Source organism: Schistocerca nitens, chromosome 3 (assembly GCF_023898315.1).
Source record: "Schistocerca nitens isolate TAMUIC-IGC-003100 chromosome 3, iqSchNite1.1, whole genome shotgun sequence".
NCBI lineage: Eukaryota > Metazoa > Arthropoda > Insecta > Orthoptera > Acrididae > Schistocerca > Schistocerca nitens.
Genome location: NC_064616.1, coordinates 937697727 through 937712497, shown reverse-complemented (window position 1 = coordinate 937712497; position 14771 = coordinate 937697727). Strand labels below are relative to the sequence as shown.

Below are 14771 nucleotides of genomic sequence, written 5' to 3'. Positions count from 1 at the left end.
AGGCATTATCTACTCTATAAAAGGCAAGCCACGTGTGAAAGAAGCCATCTTATGTATCAGCTATGCTGCAATTACTGTGCTGTAATGTATGTGGGCACTGCGAAACTGGCAAACTGCAAACTTCGAACATCTATTTGCTGAACATGATGTGCACCACAACACACAAGACTTCAACAGCTGTTTCACTATGCAAGGCACTTAAATACTCCCTTCCTGCACTAGTTTCTCTTAACTATGCAGGTGGTAACTGTCTCTCCAGTATATTCTGTGTTCTCGCAATCCCCTTTGTGTAACCCCCTACTAACCCATCTCCCACTGTGTCAGATTACCTCTTCCTTATCTCTTCTGTCTACATCACTCCTTCCCTGTCCATATCATATACTGCCTTTTGACCCCCCTCCCCCCTGTTCTCCCCCCCCCACCTCTCTCTCTCTCTCTCTCTCTCTCTCTCTCTCTCTCTCTCTCTCTCTCTCTCTCTCTCTAACTCCCCCCCCCCCCCTTTACCTCTTTCCTCCCTGTTTCCATCCTCAAATCTACCTTCATCTGCTTTCCTCCTCTCCCTTCCCCGCCTGCCTCTCTCTCTACCTCTTATATGCTCTACCCTCTGAACTCCTTTCATCTTGTTGTACAGCTGCTGAGTCATCTAACAAAAGACCTGCCTTGCACTATCCTCCTCACTGTGTTCATCCTTCCGTACTTCCTCCCCACCTTCAGATGCCCAGGCAACTGCTATCAATAATCAATAGTCCACCACAGGTGCGTACATCAGGGTATCTGTATCATCGTTTGAGAATTCTGTAATTATACTAGAGGAAGAACAAGAGCTCAAAAACTAGTGTAAATTCCGGTTTTTGTTACTTGTTTACACGCACCACAGATCTGTCAGCTACAGGTGAGTGGGTGCCTTTCCTTTATCTTATGTATTATTTCATCCAGAATTCCCATTGTTGTTAAGTTTGTAATGTTTGTATATTTTGGAATATTCGATGTTTGTATGCACAGTTGCACTTCCTGCCCAGGTCAGTTTTGTTCTAGCTGTATGATAGCTTCAGTAATAAACATGCTTTCTGTGCTAAGAGTTATAGTTCACTGATGATCCTGCCTTCAGACTTGGACTTGATTGCGGGTTTGAATTGACACTGTTTGGTGGAAATGCCAGGTACTTCAAAACACCTACATCATGATGTGCCCAATTAGGTCACATAAAAGCTGCCATCCACATGGACAGGAACCAGAATACATGCAGTACTTCATTCCTAAGAGCTGTACATTTAGGATACAGATGGATTCCAAAACAGTAGTAAGTCAGCTGCACATCACACATTTGCCAGTGTTTTCTGGAGACTCTGGTTAAGCCCAGAGGAAATGGCTCAAATGAGTCAACCAAGCCAATGGGATGGCCCAGCAGTCATTCAATAACAATAAAGATAAAGTCAGTTGGTGGGACAAATTCCAGGCTGTACTAAAGAAAATGATGGTGACAATCACTAGCATGTCTGCTTAATGGATGAACAACTGAAGAACATGGTTCAAAATTATGGGGAAACAACACAATCAAACATAATGTTTTAGCCCGGTGACAAACTGCGAATCCAAATATGACAGAAGCCAACAAAAGCTCAAAATTGATGAATGAAGATGCAGAAGGCATGTACCCAGCTCTTCTGGTAAGAATGTAACAACCACCAAGGAATTCATCAAGTGGTGGCAGATATTGATGGAAAGAAAGAAAGAAAGAAAGAAAGAAAAGACACAAGAAGAATGACTGACTCACAGACAGATGCAGTTCTGGTCCAAATTCAGGATGGCGTTGGAAAGGTAACAGCTTATGCCTCCAGAGAACTCACCTAGTCTGAGATGAAATACTCTTACGACTGAGTAGGAGTGCTTTGCAGTTATTTGGGCCATCAACATGTTCCAGTCATTCATCTGACAAGCCATTTACTGTTGTGACCAACTCCCACCTTTATTCTGGCTGACTATCCTGAAGAATCCATCGGGTCAGCTGGTGAGACGGGCACCAAGTTTACAGAAGTGAAGCAACACAATGGTATACAAAATCAGACGTAAACACAAGGATGCCAACTACCTTTCAAGAAACTGAGCAGAGTGGATGAAATCTCTGCCATCACTGCATTGAATGATACAGCTGCTGAACAGAGAAAAGATCCAGCACTGCTGAAAACCAGAGACGAACTATGAACAAAAGGGGGTGGAAATGGTTGCTTGTTATCTCCGCTTATCTTACACTCAGCCATCTTGAAATTTCCAAGATGTCAAACATATAGCCACCTGGCATTCATGAACACTCTACACAGGAATCACTAGTAAGCCTATACCGATCCATGAGCCATTGTAAAGAATGCCAATAATGGGAGAACAGGCCACAATAACCTCCAAAGCACCCAGTTTCAATCCCACCAACAGCAGTGCCATTCCATCGAATTGGAATAAATCAACAGATGGAAGGAATATATTGAGAAGTTGTATGCCAGAACACCTCTTTCAGAGGAAGTAATAGGAAGAGAAGAGCAAGTAGATGAAGATGACAGTGGAGATGACATTCTGCAAGAAGAATTTGACAAAGCTCTACAAGAACTACATGACAACAAAGCAATGGGTAATGATGACATCCCTGGAGAACTAATAAAGAAAGCTGGTGACAGCATGAAAATGATGCTGCTTAAACTTATTAGGTCCATCTATAACACAGGAGATACCTACACTCTACCATAAATGCATCATTGTTCCTATAGCAAAGAAGGCAGTGGCTACAAAATGTGAACAGTACCGAACTTTAAGCCTAATATCACATGCATCAAAAATTCTCATAAAAATAATACCGAAGAGAATTTAAGAGAAGGTGGAGGATATGCTGAGTGAAGATCAGTTTGGTTTCAGAAGGGGATTGGGAACAACAGCAACGATTCTTGCACTAAGACTCCTAATCGAAAAGCAATTGTGGAAAAATAAAACAACTTATATTGTCTTTGTAGACCTGTAAAAGGCATTTGATAACATTATCTGGCAAGAGATGTTCAGAGTGCAGAGGAAAAGTGGAATGAAGTACAATGACATCTGCACGATACTCAGTTTATATAAGAATGAGGTGGCAGCGATTAGGAACTATCACCAGGAACAAGAAGCAAATATTAGAAAATGGGTGAGACAAGAATGTGCTCTCTCTCCTCTTATATTCAATGCTTACATCCAGGAAACTATAGACCAAGTTCGAGAAACTACTGAGGCGGGGATCAAAATTAATGGGCAGAAGAGAGACATGCTGCGTTTTGCAGATGATATTGCTATAGTCGCAGAGACAAAAGATCATCTAGAGGAAGTCCTCAGGACAATGAAAAGGATTCTATGCTATCAGTGCCGAATGAGAATAAACTAGAAAAAGACTAAAGTGATGGTAAACAGTACAGAAGCAGAATATGAACATCTAAGAATGAAAATTGCAAGAGTGGACCCAGAAGTGATAAAGGGATTTACCTACCTGGGAAGCAAAATCACAAGGGATGGTAGAAGAAGGAAAGAAATTGTGAGCAGACTACAACAGGCCAAAATTGCATTTAATTTGAGGAGGAGCTTACTCACCAGCAAGAACATCAGTCTGAAAATAAGGAAATGTATCATGAAAGTTTTCATTTGGAGTGTGGCCCTATGTGGATGTGAAACTTGGACAGTGGGAAGAGAAGAGAGAAGACGGCTAGAGGCCCTGGAGATGTGGTGCTATAGAAGGATGAGGAAGTTCAGCTGGAGAGACAAAGTAACAAATGAAGAGGTGCCTAGAAGAGTACAGGAAACCAGATCTCTGTGGAGGCACAGCCAAATAAGAAGAGAGAAACTTGTAGGGCACATCCTAAGACACAACAACATCATTGGAACAATAGCAGGAGGAGGTATTGAGGGAAGGAATTGGCAGGGGCAACCAAGGATATCATACATGCAATAGGTCATGAATGATGTTGGATGTAACATATATGTGGAAATGAACAGGAAGGCAGACTCTGCTGCAAACCAACCTCAGGGTTGAACACTAGTAGTAGTAGTAGAAGAAGAAGAAGAAGAAGATGACGACATTGTACATAAATATACAGGGTCACCTTTAATAAAACCGGCAAACTACAGGGATATGGATTCCTGACCAAAACTGGAGGAAAAAAAGGTTCTACAAACATGTGACCACAAATGCATCATTTCCACGGTAGATGGCGCTGATGAATGAATGTTCCTCTGACTACATGCTGTGTCCCCCTTGTGGGTTGCAGGCTGCGGGATTGACACAGTGTACTGTAAGCGGCAGAGTGGTCCAGTATTCATGTCGGGAACAAGCCGAGATGGTGTTTGTGTAAAGCCAAGCAGATGGAAACGGTTGTGCTGACTGTACCAAAACAAATACCCTCACACCAAAACAAATACCCTCACAGACATCAACCACATCACACAACATTTCAAGCCCTTTTTGGGTGTTTGTGTGATCATGGGTCGTTTCAGACAGATGAATGTGCAGGGAGGCAGTGGACTGCACATACACCACATTCTGGAGGACTGGGTTCTACATAATATTGAGACAAACCTTAGCACAAGCTCCAGGCAAGTTGCCCACCATCATGGTGTAAACTAAAGTATGATTATGTGTACCCTGCAGGACAACGGATACCATGGAAGCTGCTCTGAACATCTGTAGTGACGCGGAGGTGATGCAGTTCTGTGCCGTGCTCCGGGACAATATGTTGTCATTACATGCACATAGTCCGTTTTTGGACACATGTTCATAGGACCTTTTTTCCTCCGTTTCCAGTTAGGAATCCACCCCTGCAGTTTTTCGGTTTTATTAGTGTACAACTGTATCCACTATATAAAGGGGAAAGGTCATCAGTAAAAATCTCTAGACATTTACTTCAAATTTTTACACGCTACTTCACAGCATTCTAATTAATATTCAGACAAAGAAAGATCACATATTTTTTTAAACAACCATGTACAAGTTTTCTGTTAAAACATCCCTCAAGAAAGAAAAATGCTAAGCCATAAAAATGTGCAGTTTTGTTTTCTTTAACTACAATAGTGGGGCATTTAAACCATTAGATAAATTGTTTCTCCCATATATATTCTCTCTCATTACAAATAATTTTAAACAAAAACTGCATACACTACTATGTCAAGTTTTGTTTTCTTCCTCAAAGTCAGTGGTTTTCACAGAGAACAGGAATGTTGTATTTATGACTTATCGGCTTATGATTAGAATACTACTATGGAATCTGAATTGTCAGACTTTGTAATTATATCAATTTGCAGATTAAAACTATGTGAAATACTGTCAATGAAGCTACTATCCACACAGATCTAGCAGCTGATGTCTCCCATATCCCATACATCAATTATCTGAACCAATTTACCTATTCATTTTAAGCTACTTCAGTTACCAATCAAGGATTCATTGGAAGTAACAATAAACAAAGAAATGGATACAGATAGAGGGCAGAAGGAAATAGACAGAGAAAGGTTGGAGGAGTAGGCAGAGAGAGATACAGGGGAGGAGGAAATGGACAAAGAGAGGGAGGAGATGCAGTGATGGACAAAGAAGGAGGGGGGAGCATAAGGAGATGGACAAAGAAAGAGGAGGGAGTGTAAGGATATGGACAAAGAAAGAGGAGGGAGTGTAAGGATATGGACAAAGAAAGAGGAAGGAGGGTAAGGAGATGGACAAGCAAAGAGGAGGGAGGGTAAGGAGATGGACAAAGAAAGTGGGGGAGGATAAAGTGATAGACCGAGTGAGGGGGCAGTAGGAGATTAGGACATATATCCAATTCCCACACATAATCAGCAATTGCAAAGCATTCTAGGATCGCTAGTGTGATACAGAAATGTTAACTTTCAAAATTTGTAAGGTAAATCACATCTTGAAAACTACTTACCTTTTCACCAGTTAGAGCAAATGGTGCATTGAACCACTGCTCAAATGTGCTCACAGACTTGAAAATAGATGGCAGCAAGAAATTAAGCAATGCCCACAATTCTGGCAGCTTATTCTGCAAAGGTGTTCCTGTAAGTAGGAGTCTGTGTGGTGCATTATAATGCGCATTCAAAATCTGAGTCAATTTGCAATGATGATTCTTCATGCGGTGACCCTCATCAATAATCATAAACCTCCACCGAAACTAAAAACAAAAATCACAAATAATAAAATCAATTATATAACACTTCCAGCTGACAAAGAAGACTTCTTGTTATAACTTGTAGTACTTTCTTCTAATTTTACAGAGCAATAGAAAAATAAAATGGACAGTACACTATGCTATCTCACTCACCTTCCTCAATTTCTGATGTGTAAATGATGTGCGAGCTCTGTAGATAAGGTTACCATCAGGAGGAACAGAAACCCCTGTACCCCACCCCTCCCCACTTGAAAACAACCATGGGGACAACCATGGGGGCACCCCCCCCCCCCCCCCCCACAAACACACACCATTACTCCATTGGTGTTTGCCTTTACTCATTCTACTGTTTACTGTACTAATAGACAGAATGAAGCACAGATAACAAATAACAAAAACCGTACTCTAAATGCATATAGGGGTTACCGATTTGCCTGATGGTTCTTAGGTAAAATACTTATTGACATTACATATTAATAATGTTGCAGAAAATGCCAACTGTAACCTCAGAGAGAGGTTGTTATTTATAATTAAGTTCTGTCTAAAAAAGTTGCACAAATATTCATTCAGCTCTTAATAAGATCTAAAAGTTGTACAAATACAGACAAGTCGCTAAACATGTTCATAAATGTAGAATTTTGCACTTCACGAACCTAAAAAGTAATTAGTATCCTATGACTACAATATCAATGAGCCACAGTTTGAATTGGCTGATTGCTTTTAACATCTCACTGAAGCAACACCACTGAAGTTGAAACAAAAGCCATATTCCAACAATGAAATCTATTGTAATTTTATAACAGGGTCTATGTTAATGTGATGATTTCTGAAACTGTATAAAACAATCATATTTGCATCAGCCTCTACCCCCCCTCCCCCCCCCTCTCTCTCTCTCTCTCTCTCTCTCTCTCTCTCCAATATGAGTTCGAGTTCCATTAACCCAAACAAACAAGCATATAAAAGATTAGACAGGCAACTTCAACAAGCAGAAGATGTTAATGACAGATATGTTGTTTCTCCAAACAATTTCAAGACTCAATTAATAAAAAAAACTAGAAAAATGTTATGATGCTAATTTTAATGCTTCAGCTATTCTACATCGCCTCCCCCACTTGAATCCAATGCACAAAATGTTCATACAACAACGTGAAACTGTCAGAAACATCTTCATGATATTGCTCAACTAGCACACCACACTGGCTTGAATGTCAGCTGTTAAGACAAAAGCACAGACCCTTCATGTGAATATCTGCAATTTGTTGTTTTGTTGTAGGTTCCTGCTGATAACACCAAGTCTCGTAATGCATGATGATTTTTTTCCAGAAAAGAACTGTCCATAGTTTTCATTTCAATCAAGTCACAGCATGTGTCCATGGGTCATCATTTTTAGTAAGGAGTCAAGATGTGCAGGACAAGCTTTGTGCACAATTTTCTTTTCTCAAAAACAGTCCGAAAAATGCCTTGAATACTTTATTTAGAGACATTGCTCCATAGCGATCTGTGACAACAGAGCTCACACATTACAGCCACACATCTACAATTGAACACTGGTTGCTCATGACTGACTTGTCGAATGCATGTCTATTGTTTACAATTGTTAGTTCAAGCTGCTCCCATAGGTGATTCAACAATGAAGCTTATATGCTAGGAATAAAATTAGTCTTGCAAATTTATCGACGGATGGCGTACACTGCCTAAATGAAAAACTGGAGAATGATGCCACAGGACAGTAGTGGAAGAAATGCACATCACGTTTGCCTTGTGACAACATAATTAATAATAGAAAAACCTATTGCTACCTTCTTAAAAGCAAACAAAGAACACACTTCATAAAGAGATCAGCAAACCACAGGGCACTGGTGGGTTCTTCTGCTGTATAAGACACTGAGATACTAAGAGTCAGTGTCGTACACGACAACTCTCAGTAACAATATTGTATTAACATGCTCTGAGGTCGTGAGAGATGGTTATGTTCTGTGAGCCATGTGAGAAAATGAAAGTATGATGATGATGATGATGATGATGATGATGATGATGATCTGCGCACACACTCCAACTCGGGCACACAAACTCCAATTTTTACACAGTCCAATCTAGCCACCGTTATTAATGATGATGATGATAAAATTATGAGGACAACACAAACACCCAGTCCCCGGGAAGAGAAAATCCTCGACCTGGCTGGGAATCAAACGCAGGACCCCGTGGGATCCAGAGGCAGCAACACCAGCCACTAGACCATGAGCTGTGGACAAAATGAAAGGGGAAATCCTACACAAACAAATGTTCTCACACAATGAATCTCAATATAGACAACTGATGAACCTTCTATGAGGGTTATTTCCCAAGAAAACTGCTAACACTGCATTTTCCTGAATTGGTAAAGAAAACAGCAGATACAGAAATAGAATGATCTGGACTTAAAAAATCTGAAAGACCTCCTTCCTCGTCCATAAGAGGCTATACTGTGAACTATCAAATTAAGACCACATTTCAAAACTTTCCACGTGTTTATTCAATATGTAAATTGCTAATATATACGAGATGAGCCGTAACCAGCACGATCAACTGATAAACTGTGATTTTTTTTTTTTTACCTTGCTGTGCCTATTACAAGTTGAGTATTCTTCTGATGCATCTAAGCTACATATATATGTTCTTGGTTTCCGTATTCAAGTCTGACACACTCGTAAAAGTCTAACCACTATTTCGATAGATACCTCTCCAGCCTGACCGAGTTGCCTCCAAACATATCTCCGACGATTGTCTGGTTGAAGGCATATGCAACACTCATTGGTGAAGAGAGAATGACGCCAATACTGAGTGGTGCATTCGGAATGTTGTTGAGCCCATCTGTACCGCACTGCATGGTGTCATGGTTGCAAAGATGGACCTCGCCATGAACGTCGGGAGTGAAGCTGCGCATCATGCAGCCTATTGCGCACAGTTTTAGTCATAACGCAACATCCTGTGTCTGAATGAAAAACATTATTCAACATGGTGGTGCTGCTGTCAGTGTTCCTCCGAGCCATAACCCATAGGTAGAGGTCAGCCACTGGAGTAGTAGCCCTTGGGCAACCTGAGCGAGGCATGTCATCGACAGTTCCTGTCTCTCTGTATCTCCTCCATATCCGAACAACACCGCTTTGGTTCACTCTGAGAGGCCTGGACACTTCCCTTGTTGAGAGCCCTTCTTGGCACAAACTAACAATGCGGACGCGACCAAACCGCGGTATTGATCGTCTAGGTGTGCTTGAACTACAGACAACATGAGCCGTGTACGTCCTTCCTGGTGGAATGACTGGAACTGATCGGCTGTCGGACACCCTCTGTCTAATAGGTGCTCCTCATGCATGGTTATTTACATCTTTGGGCAGGTTTAGTGACATCTCTAAACATTCAAAGGGACTGTGTCTGTGATACGATATCCACAGGCAACGCCTATTTTCAGGAGTTCTGGGAAATGGGGTGATGGAAAACTTTTTTTGATGTGTGTAATTATCCCAATATTTCAATCAACAACTTTCTCCTTTGAATGCCAAAATATTTTGTTGACTCCCACCTATATAATAAGAAATGACTGTTCTCATTGATTAAAAGAAATCAGATCTTGCATTGAAATATTTAGATGTTTGTTCTTACCATGTGCTATTCTTAAGTGGTTCAATCAAGAAATAGTCCAAAAGTGGTTCTATGAACCTTTGCCCAGCACATAAGCATGAACGGTGGATTAATGACATGTAACCCCCTACACAATGGACCATGTAGTGGCAACTGTCACAGCATGCAGGTTCAAATCAGTATAATAAGATTTTCTAAAAACCAGAAGCCTTAATGTTCCATGTACCTGAAAAAGCAAGGTTTTATAACTGTAGACTCTAGGACTTGTTCTTGAAAATCCTCCCATAAAAAAGTTGAGTGACAATGTGGGACAAGGACCTCTCATGGCCACACTGTTAGTTTGTCCACAAAACAGATCATTAAGTAAAAATAAAATGTGGAGGTCAAAAATGTGTTTAAAACTGCACATTCAGATCCACTTCAAGACTACAGTCAGTACACAGTCCATCGTCAATTCATACCCCACTGCCAAAACCGCTTTCGGTGCGGCAGTCAATCAACACTTCACAATGTTTGATCTAGCAGAATAATATTTTCAGCTATAACCTTGACTCACTGAAGAAGCATACAAGAATCAACACTGAATTCATATTGTACCAATAATGCACACTACCTTTCAGCATTGTCAGAGCAGTTGCCATTTTTTTCAGCAAGTTACAGATCATCATCTATATGACATATTCCATTGTGTGAATTATCTCACAACTTGTAAAACATTTTCCCACTACCGCAGCAGGCACATCTGTGTTGAAACAGAAGTGCCAGTTCTTCCTGCCATATGCTGAGTCCTTGAGTCTTATTCTAAGAAATCATGATGCATGGCTTACAAAAGTCTCATCTAAAAGCAATTAAATGACTCTGGACAACATGCAAAATTACTGAATCACATTTTGTGCTCTGCAAGATGAAAAGTTTTATAAAACATTATTTGGTTCATCATACTCATCCTCTTGCACATAGGGTATCTGCAATTATTAAAAATCAATATGAATACATACCAGATCCAACTTTATACAAATGTATTCATAGTAAAACTAGTTTTGGCCCCTAGACCATTAATTAGACTGAATATAAAAACATACAATTATCTCAAAACAAATTAATAACAGCTGGACACAGTATAATGGTTAATTCACACAGGATGTCAATAGAATAGAATGGAAAAAGAGTATCACCATCAAATGCAGCTGTGTTCACCATTGACAGAACCTTAACACCTCCACCACCACTTCAGTTAGCCCAGTACCAAACGGTGAAACTGAAGTTACGAGATACCATCCATGACACAATAAATCCAAATATAATATCAGAATTAATGGATTAGCAATGATAGTACAATTTTTTAATGTGAAAAAAAATTAATAATGGATGTTTTCGATGAAAGCTCTTAAGTTTCCATATTCCTGAGTTGTGAAAGAAGAAAGAGATGTCAGACATTTCAGAATGATGTTCATACAATATTTACATAATGCCTTTCTGCTAATTCTTTTATGTCGTTTTCTTTCTAAGAGGGTCAAGAAACAATTAAAAACAGTATCTCTCTTCTACAATACGGGCCCCCTTAAAACAATTTTAATTAAAAATGTTTTTCATTGATTTACATTCTTGTAATTTTGAAGGCGTGCATAGTCCATTTTAACCCTACATTACTAAATCCTCATAAAATTTACGATTGTAGTTGGAATCTCTTTGTGCTTCCTGTGAATCTGGACACATGGGCGACATGTGCTCTTGAGTACTTTCACAAGAAACATCACCGTTAACAATGGCTGAATTATTTACTACTCAACTCCAGTAGTTTGCTGACACTGGTGCTTTTTTCATAACTATTACAAATGTGTAGTAATGATGTGCTTGTTTTTTAATATTCGGCATAACTGTTTTACTGCTTAGAATTTATCTTAGTGTGGCATTTTAGGTGATATATCACACAATCATAGTTAAGAGAGTGTTACTGTGTATCAAATTGCCCCTTTTCAGCTCTAATTTCATCTTTTGCTACTGAAATTAGCACAACTGGGATGGTGCTGAGTTTGATTTTGACACTAACAAACTGGGTGATTTGCTTGAAGAAGCTGCTAAAGACACAAACATTGGAGAATTTAGTGAAGAGGAAGATTTTCTTGAAACATATAACATTGTGTGTACAAATGACAGTGATGTAAACCCAGACTTTCAGGTAGCAAATGAGGAAAATGGGGAATCTGAAGAAAAATCCCTGTGTGATTGTGAAAGACTGTCATGCTTAGATTGTAATAATACTATCTAAAGCAGAAAACTCTACTCACATTGTACATAAACTACTCTTGAGATTATAATAACTATAATTTGTAACTAGTGGGCAACATAAATTACAAATTATTTTCCAGTAACATTTTGAGCAGTAAAATTGTCATTATAAGATACCAAATTAAACATTTTGTACTTATTTTGTATGTAATATACCTTCTAATAACTGTAATTAACTAGTGCATAACCAATAACTTATTATTTCCTTCACAAGGAAATTCCTTTATCTGTTTATATTCTTATTTATGCATTGTTCAGGCTTCTTCATTGTTCATGTATTTGGCCTCTTTTGTGGAAGAAAAATCGTAGAAAAAAAAATAGGAAAAATATCCAAATCTTCATGCACCTTCTGCAATTTGTAAAAAAAATAGGATTCGGAAGCACAATAGTTACTACTGAACCTGTTTGCTACACTAAATGACAGAAGTAGCTTTCGCATGATATGTCACTGCCAAATGACATAGCTCAACAAAACTTAGACCAAACAAAAGGAAGAACTGCTACGGTATAGCAAAGAATTTTCCCTCGACTTTACAAAAGGTAACACTTGGTTCTTTATAGGGTGTGTGATCATCACAGCCGGCAATGCATGCTCTGCAACGTACTTCCATGCTGGCGACAAGGTAGATAAGGAATTCTTGTGGTAAGTATTCATTCCTCCACCAGCACAGATGAAAACTGTTGGATGATCGTTCATGCATGTGAATGTGCTGCAATATATCTCCCCAGTGCATGTAACACGTGCTCAATGTGATTTAAGTTGGGAGAATGAGCAGGCCAGTTTATTTGCCAAATGCTGTCTTGTTCTACGAGCCCCTACACCTGTGTTGTTCAGTGTGGTCATGCATTGTGATGCATACAAATGAAGTCAGGGCTGAAGGCAAATTGGGAAGAAGTACACTGTCGCAATGATGTTAACTGATGAGTGTGCCACGTTAAAAGATTTGGAGGTCAGTGCACCCATGCAACATTGTGCTTCACTACATCCTAACCGTTGAATCATCAAAATGAACATGTTCAATTATGATCCTGTGTGCATTACGTGTTCACACCTTTCGTCATATGACAATATGTAATGCACCCAGGAACATTAAACATGATCATTTTGGTGGGCCAGGTGTTATAATGTCTGGAGGCATAATGTTGCATGGGATTACTGACCTTCAAACCTTTTAACATGGTACACCCAGCACAAGAAAGGAAAGAAGGTTAGGTTTTAATGTCCAGTCAAAATCGTGGTCATTAGAGACAGATAAATTCATTGGTCAATGTTACTGTGACAGTGTATGTCTTCTCTGTGTGTGTCTTTGCAGGGGTGCATTCAGCCCTGACTTCATTTTAATGGATGACAATGTGTGACCACATTGAACTGCACTGGTGGATGAGCTCTTGGAATGAGAAGACGTTTGGCTAATGGTCTGACTTGCCCAGAACCTCCCTCCTTTCCCTCCTCCCCCTGTCCCAACACCAACAAATTCCACTGAGCATATGTGGGATGCGTTGGGAAGACCAACCTTGTGGCCAGCATGGGAGCACACCACAGAGCATGCATTGCTGCCTGCAGTAATCACAGCCTCAAGAACCTAGTCCTATCTTTTGTAACATGCAAGGGACCATCATAAATCATGGTGACTTCAGTGTAATTGCTGCCATTGAATAAAAATGTAATTTCTGTTTGTGTCATTGCATACTTCTTAAAGTTATCTTCTGTAGTACACGGGGTTTCTATGTATGGTCCAAATTTCATCAAGCTATCTTACTTCGCAGTGACATATAATGCGGAAGTTACTTGTGTCCTTAAGTTTTGTACACCAGTGTGTAACATGAGTAAGTGCAGTGAGAGTAGTTTAACATCTGATCTTACCACAAGATATCTACCTCTCATGATCAATTTAAATGTTAAAATTTTCTTATTAATTACCAAAAAACTGCTCCAGTTGGCAATAAGAACTTTACTAACCAATTTTACCTTCATATCAGGCTATTTTAAAGTCGACCTGAAAACTGTGCTATACAGAATCAGTGTCAAACGATCAAAATTTTCTTCCCAAGAATCCCTGATGTTGGCCTTCCATTTTGTTCCATCCCATTCTGTATCACTGGCAGTCTGTGTGAATGCTGCCACTTTAAATTCATTGTGGAATGTTTTCACACTCCGTGACGCCCAGTGTGAATCAACTTTAAGTGTGACTAATATTACATGACAACTCGTTATAATATTTATGGAAAACTTATACGAATACAAACTCTCATTCACAAGCACTACTGCGACCATATTTACTAATTATCTCATAATCAGATTGTTTGAAATTGTCTTACTGTATTATTGATCTGAAGGTGAGATTAACTGATTAATGACACAGAGATGAATAAATTACATCATCACATTGAAGTTACAGGCAAACACTGCATCTAAAAATCTGTTTCATTACATGACTGTCAATGAAATATGTCTAGTCAAAGCTCATACTGAACACTGTAAACCAGTTAAGAATTATTATACACAATATTTAATGTGCATCATGTTTTTTCTATGGTGAAAAAAATACAAAGCCAACACAGTGTTTTGCAAAATTAATGTCACAATCAGTTTAGTGAAATGTTCTTGCCTAACACTGGGTAAAATACTAATATAAAATACTAAAAGAAATAATTTGAAAGCAGCATGTACATATCGAATCTAACACACAGAAGGTG

The 14771-nt window shown here is 39.4% G+C and overlaps 1 protein-coding gene across 1 annotated transcript in view; it reads right to left on the bottom strand.

Moving 5' to 3' along the window:
• The window catches only part of LOC126249020 (ATP-dependent helicase brm-like), a 285958-nt gene that overhangs the window by 104381 nt on the left and 166806 nt on the right, over window positions 1-14771 (bottom strand). The window contains exon 16 of the mRNA XM_049950621.1: window positions 5925-6167. Within this exon, the coding sequence (XP_049806578.1) occupies window positions 5925-6167 (243 nt within the window). The remainder of the gene's footprint in view (window positions 1-5924; window positions 6168-14771) is intronic.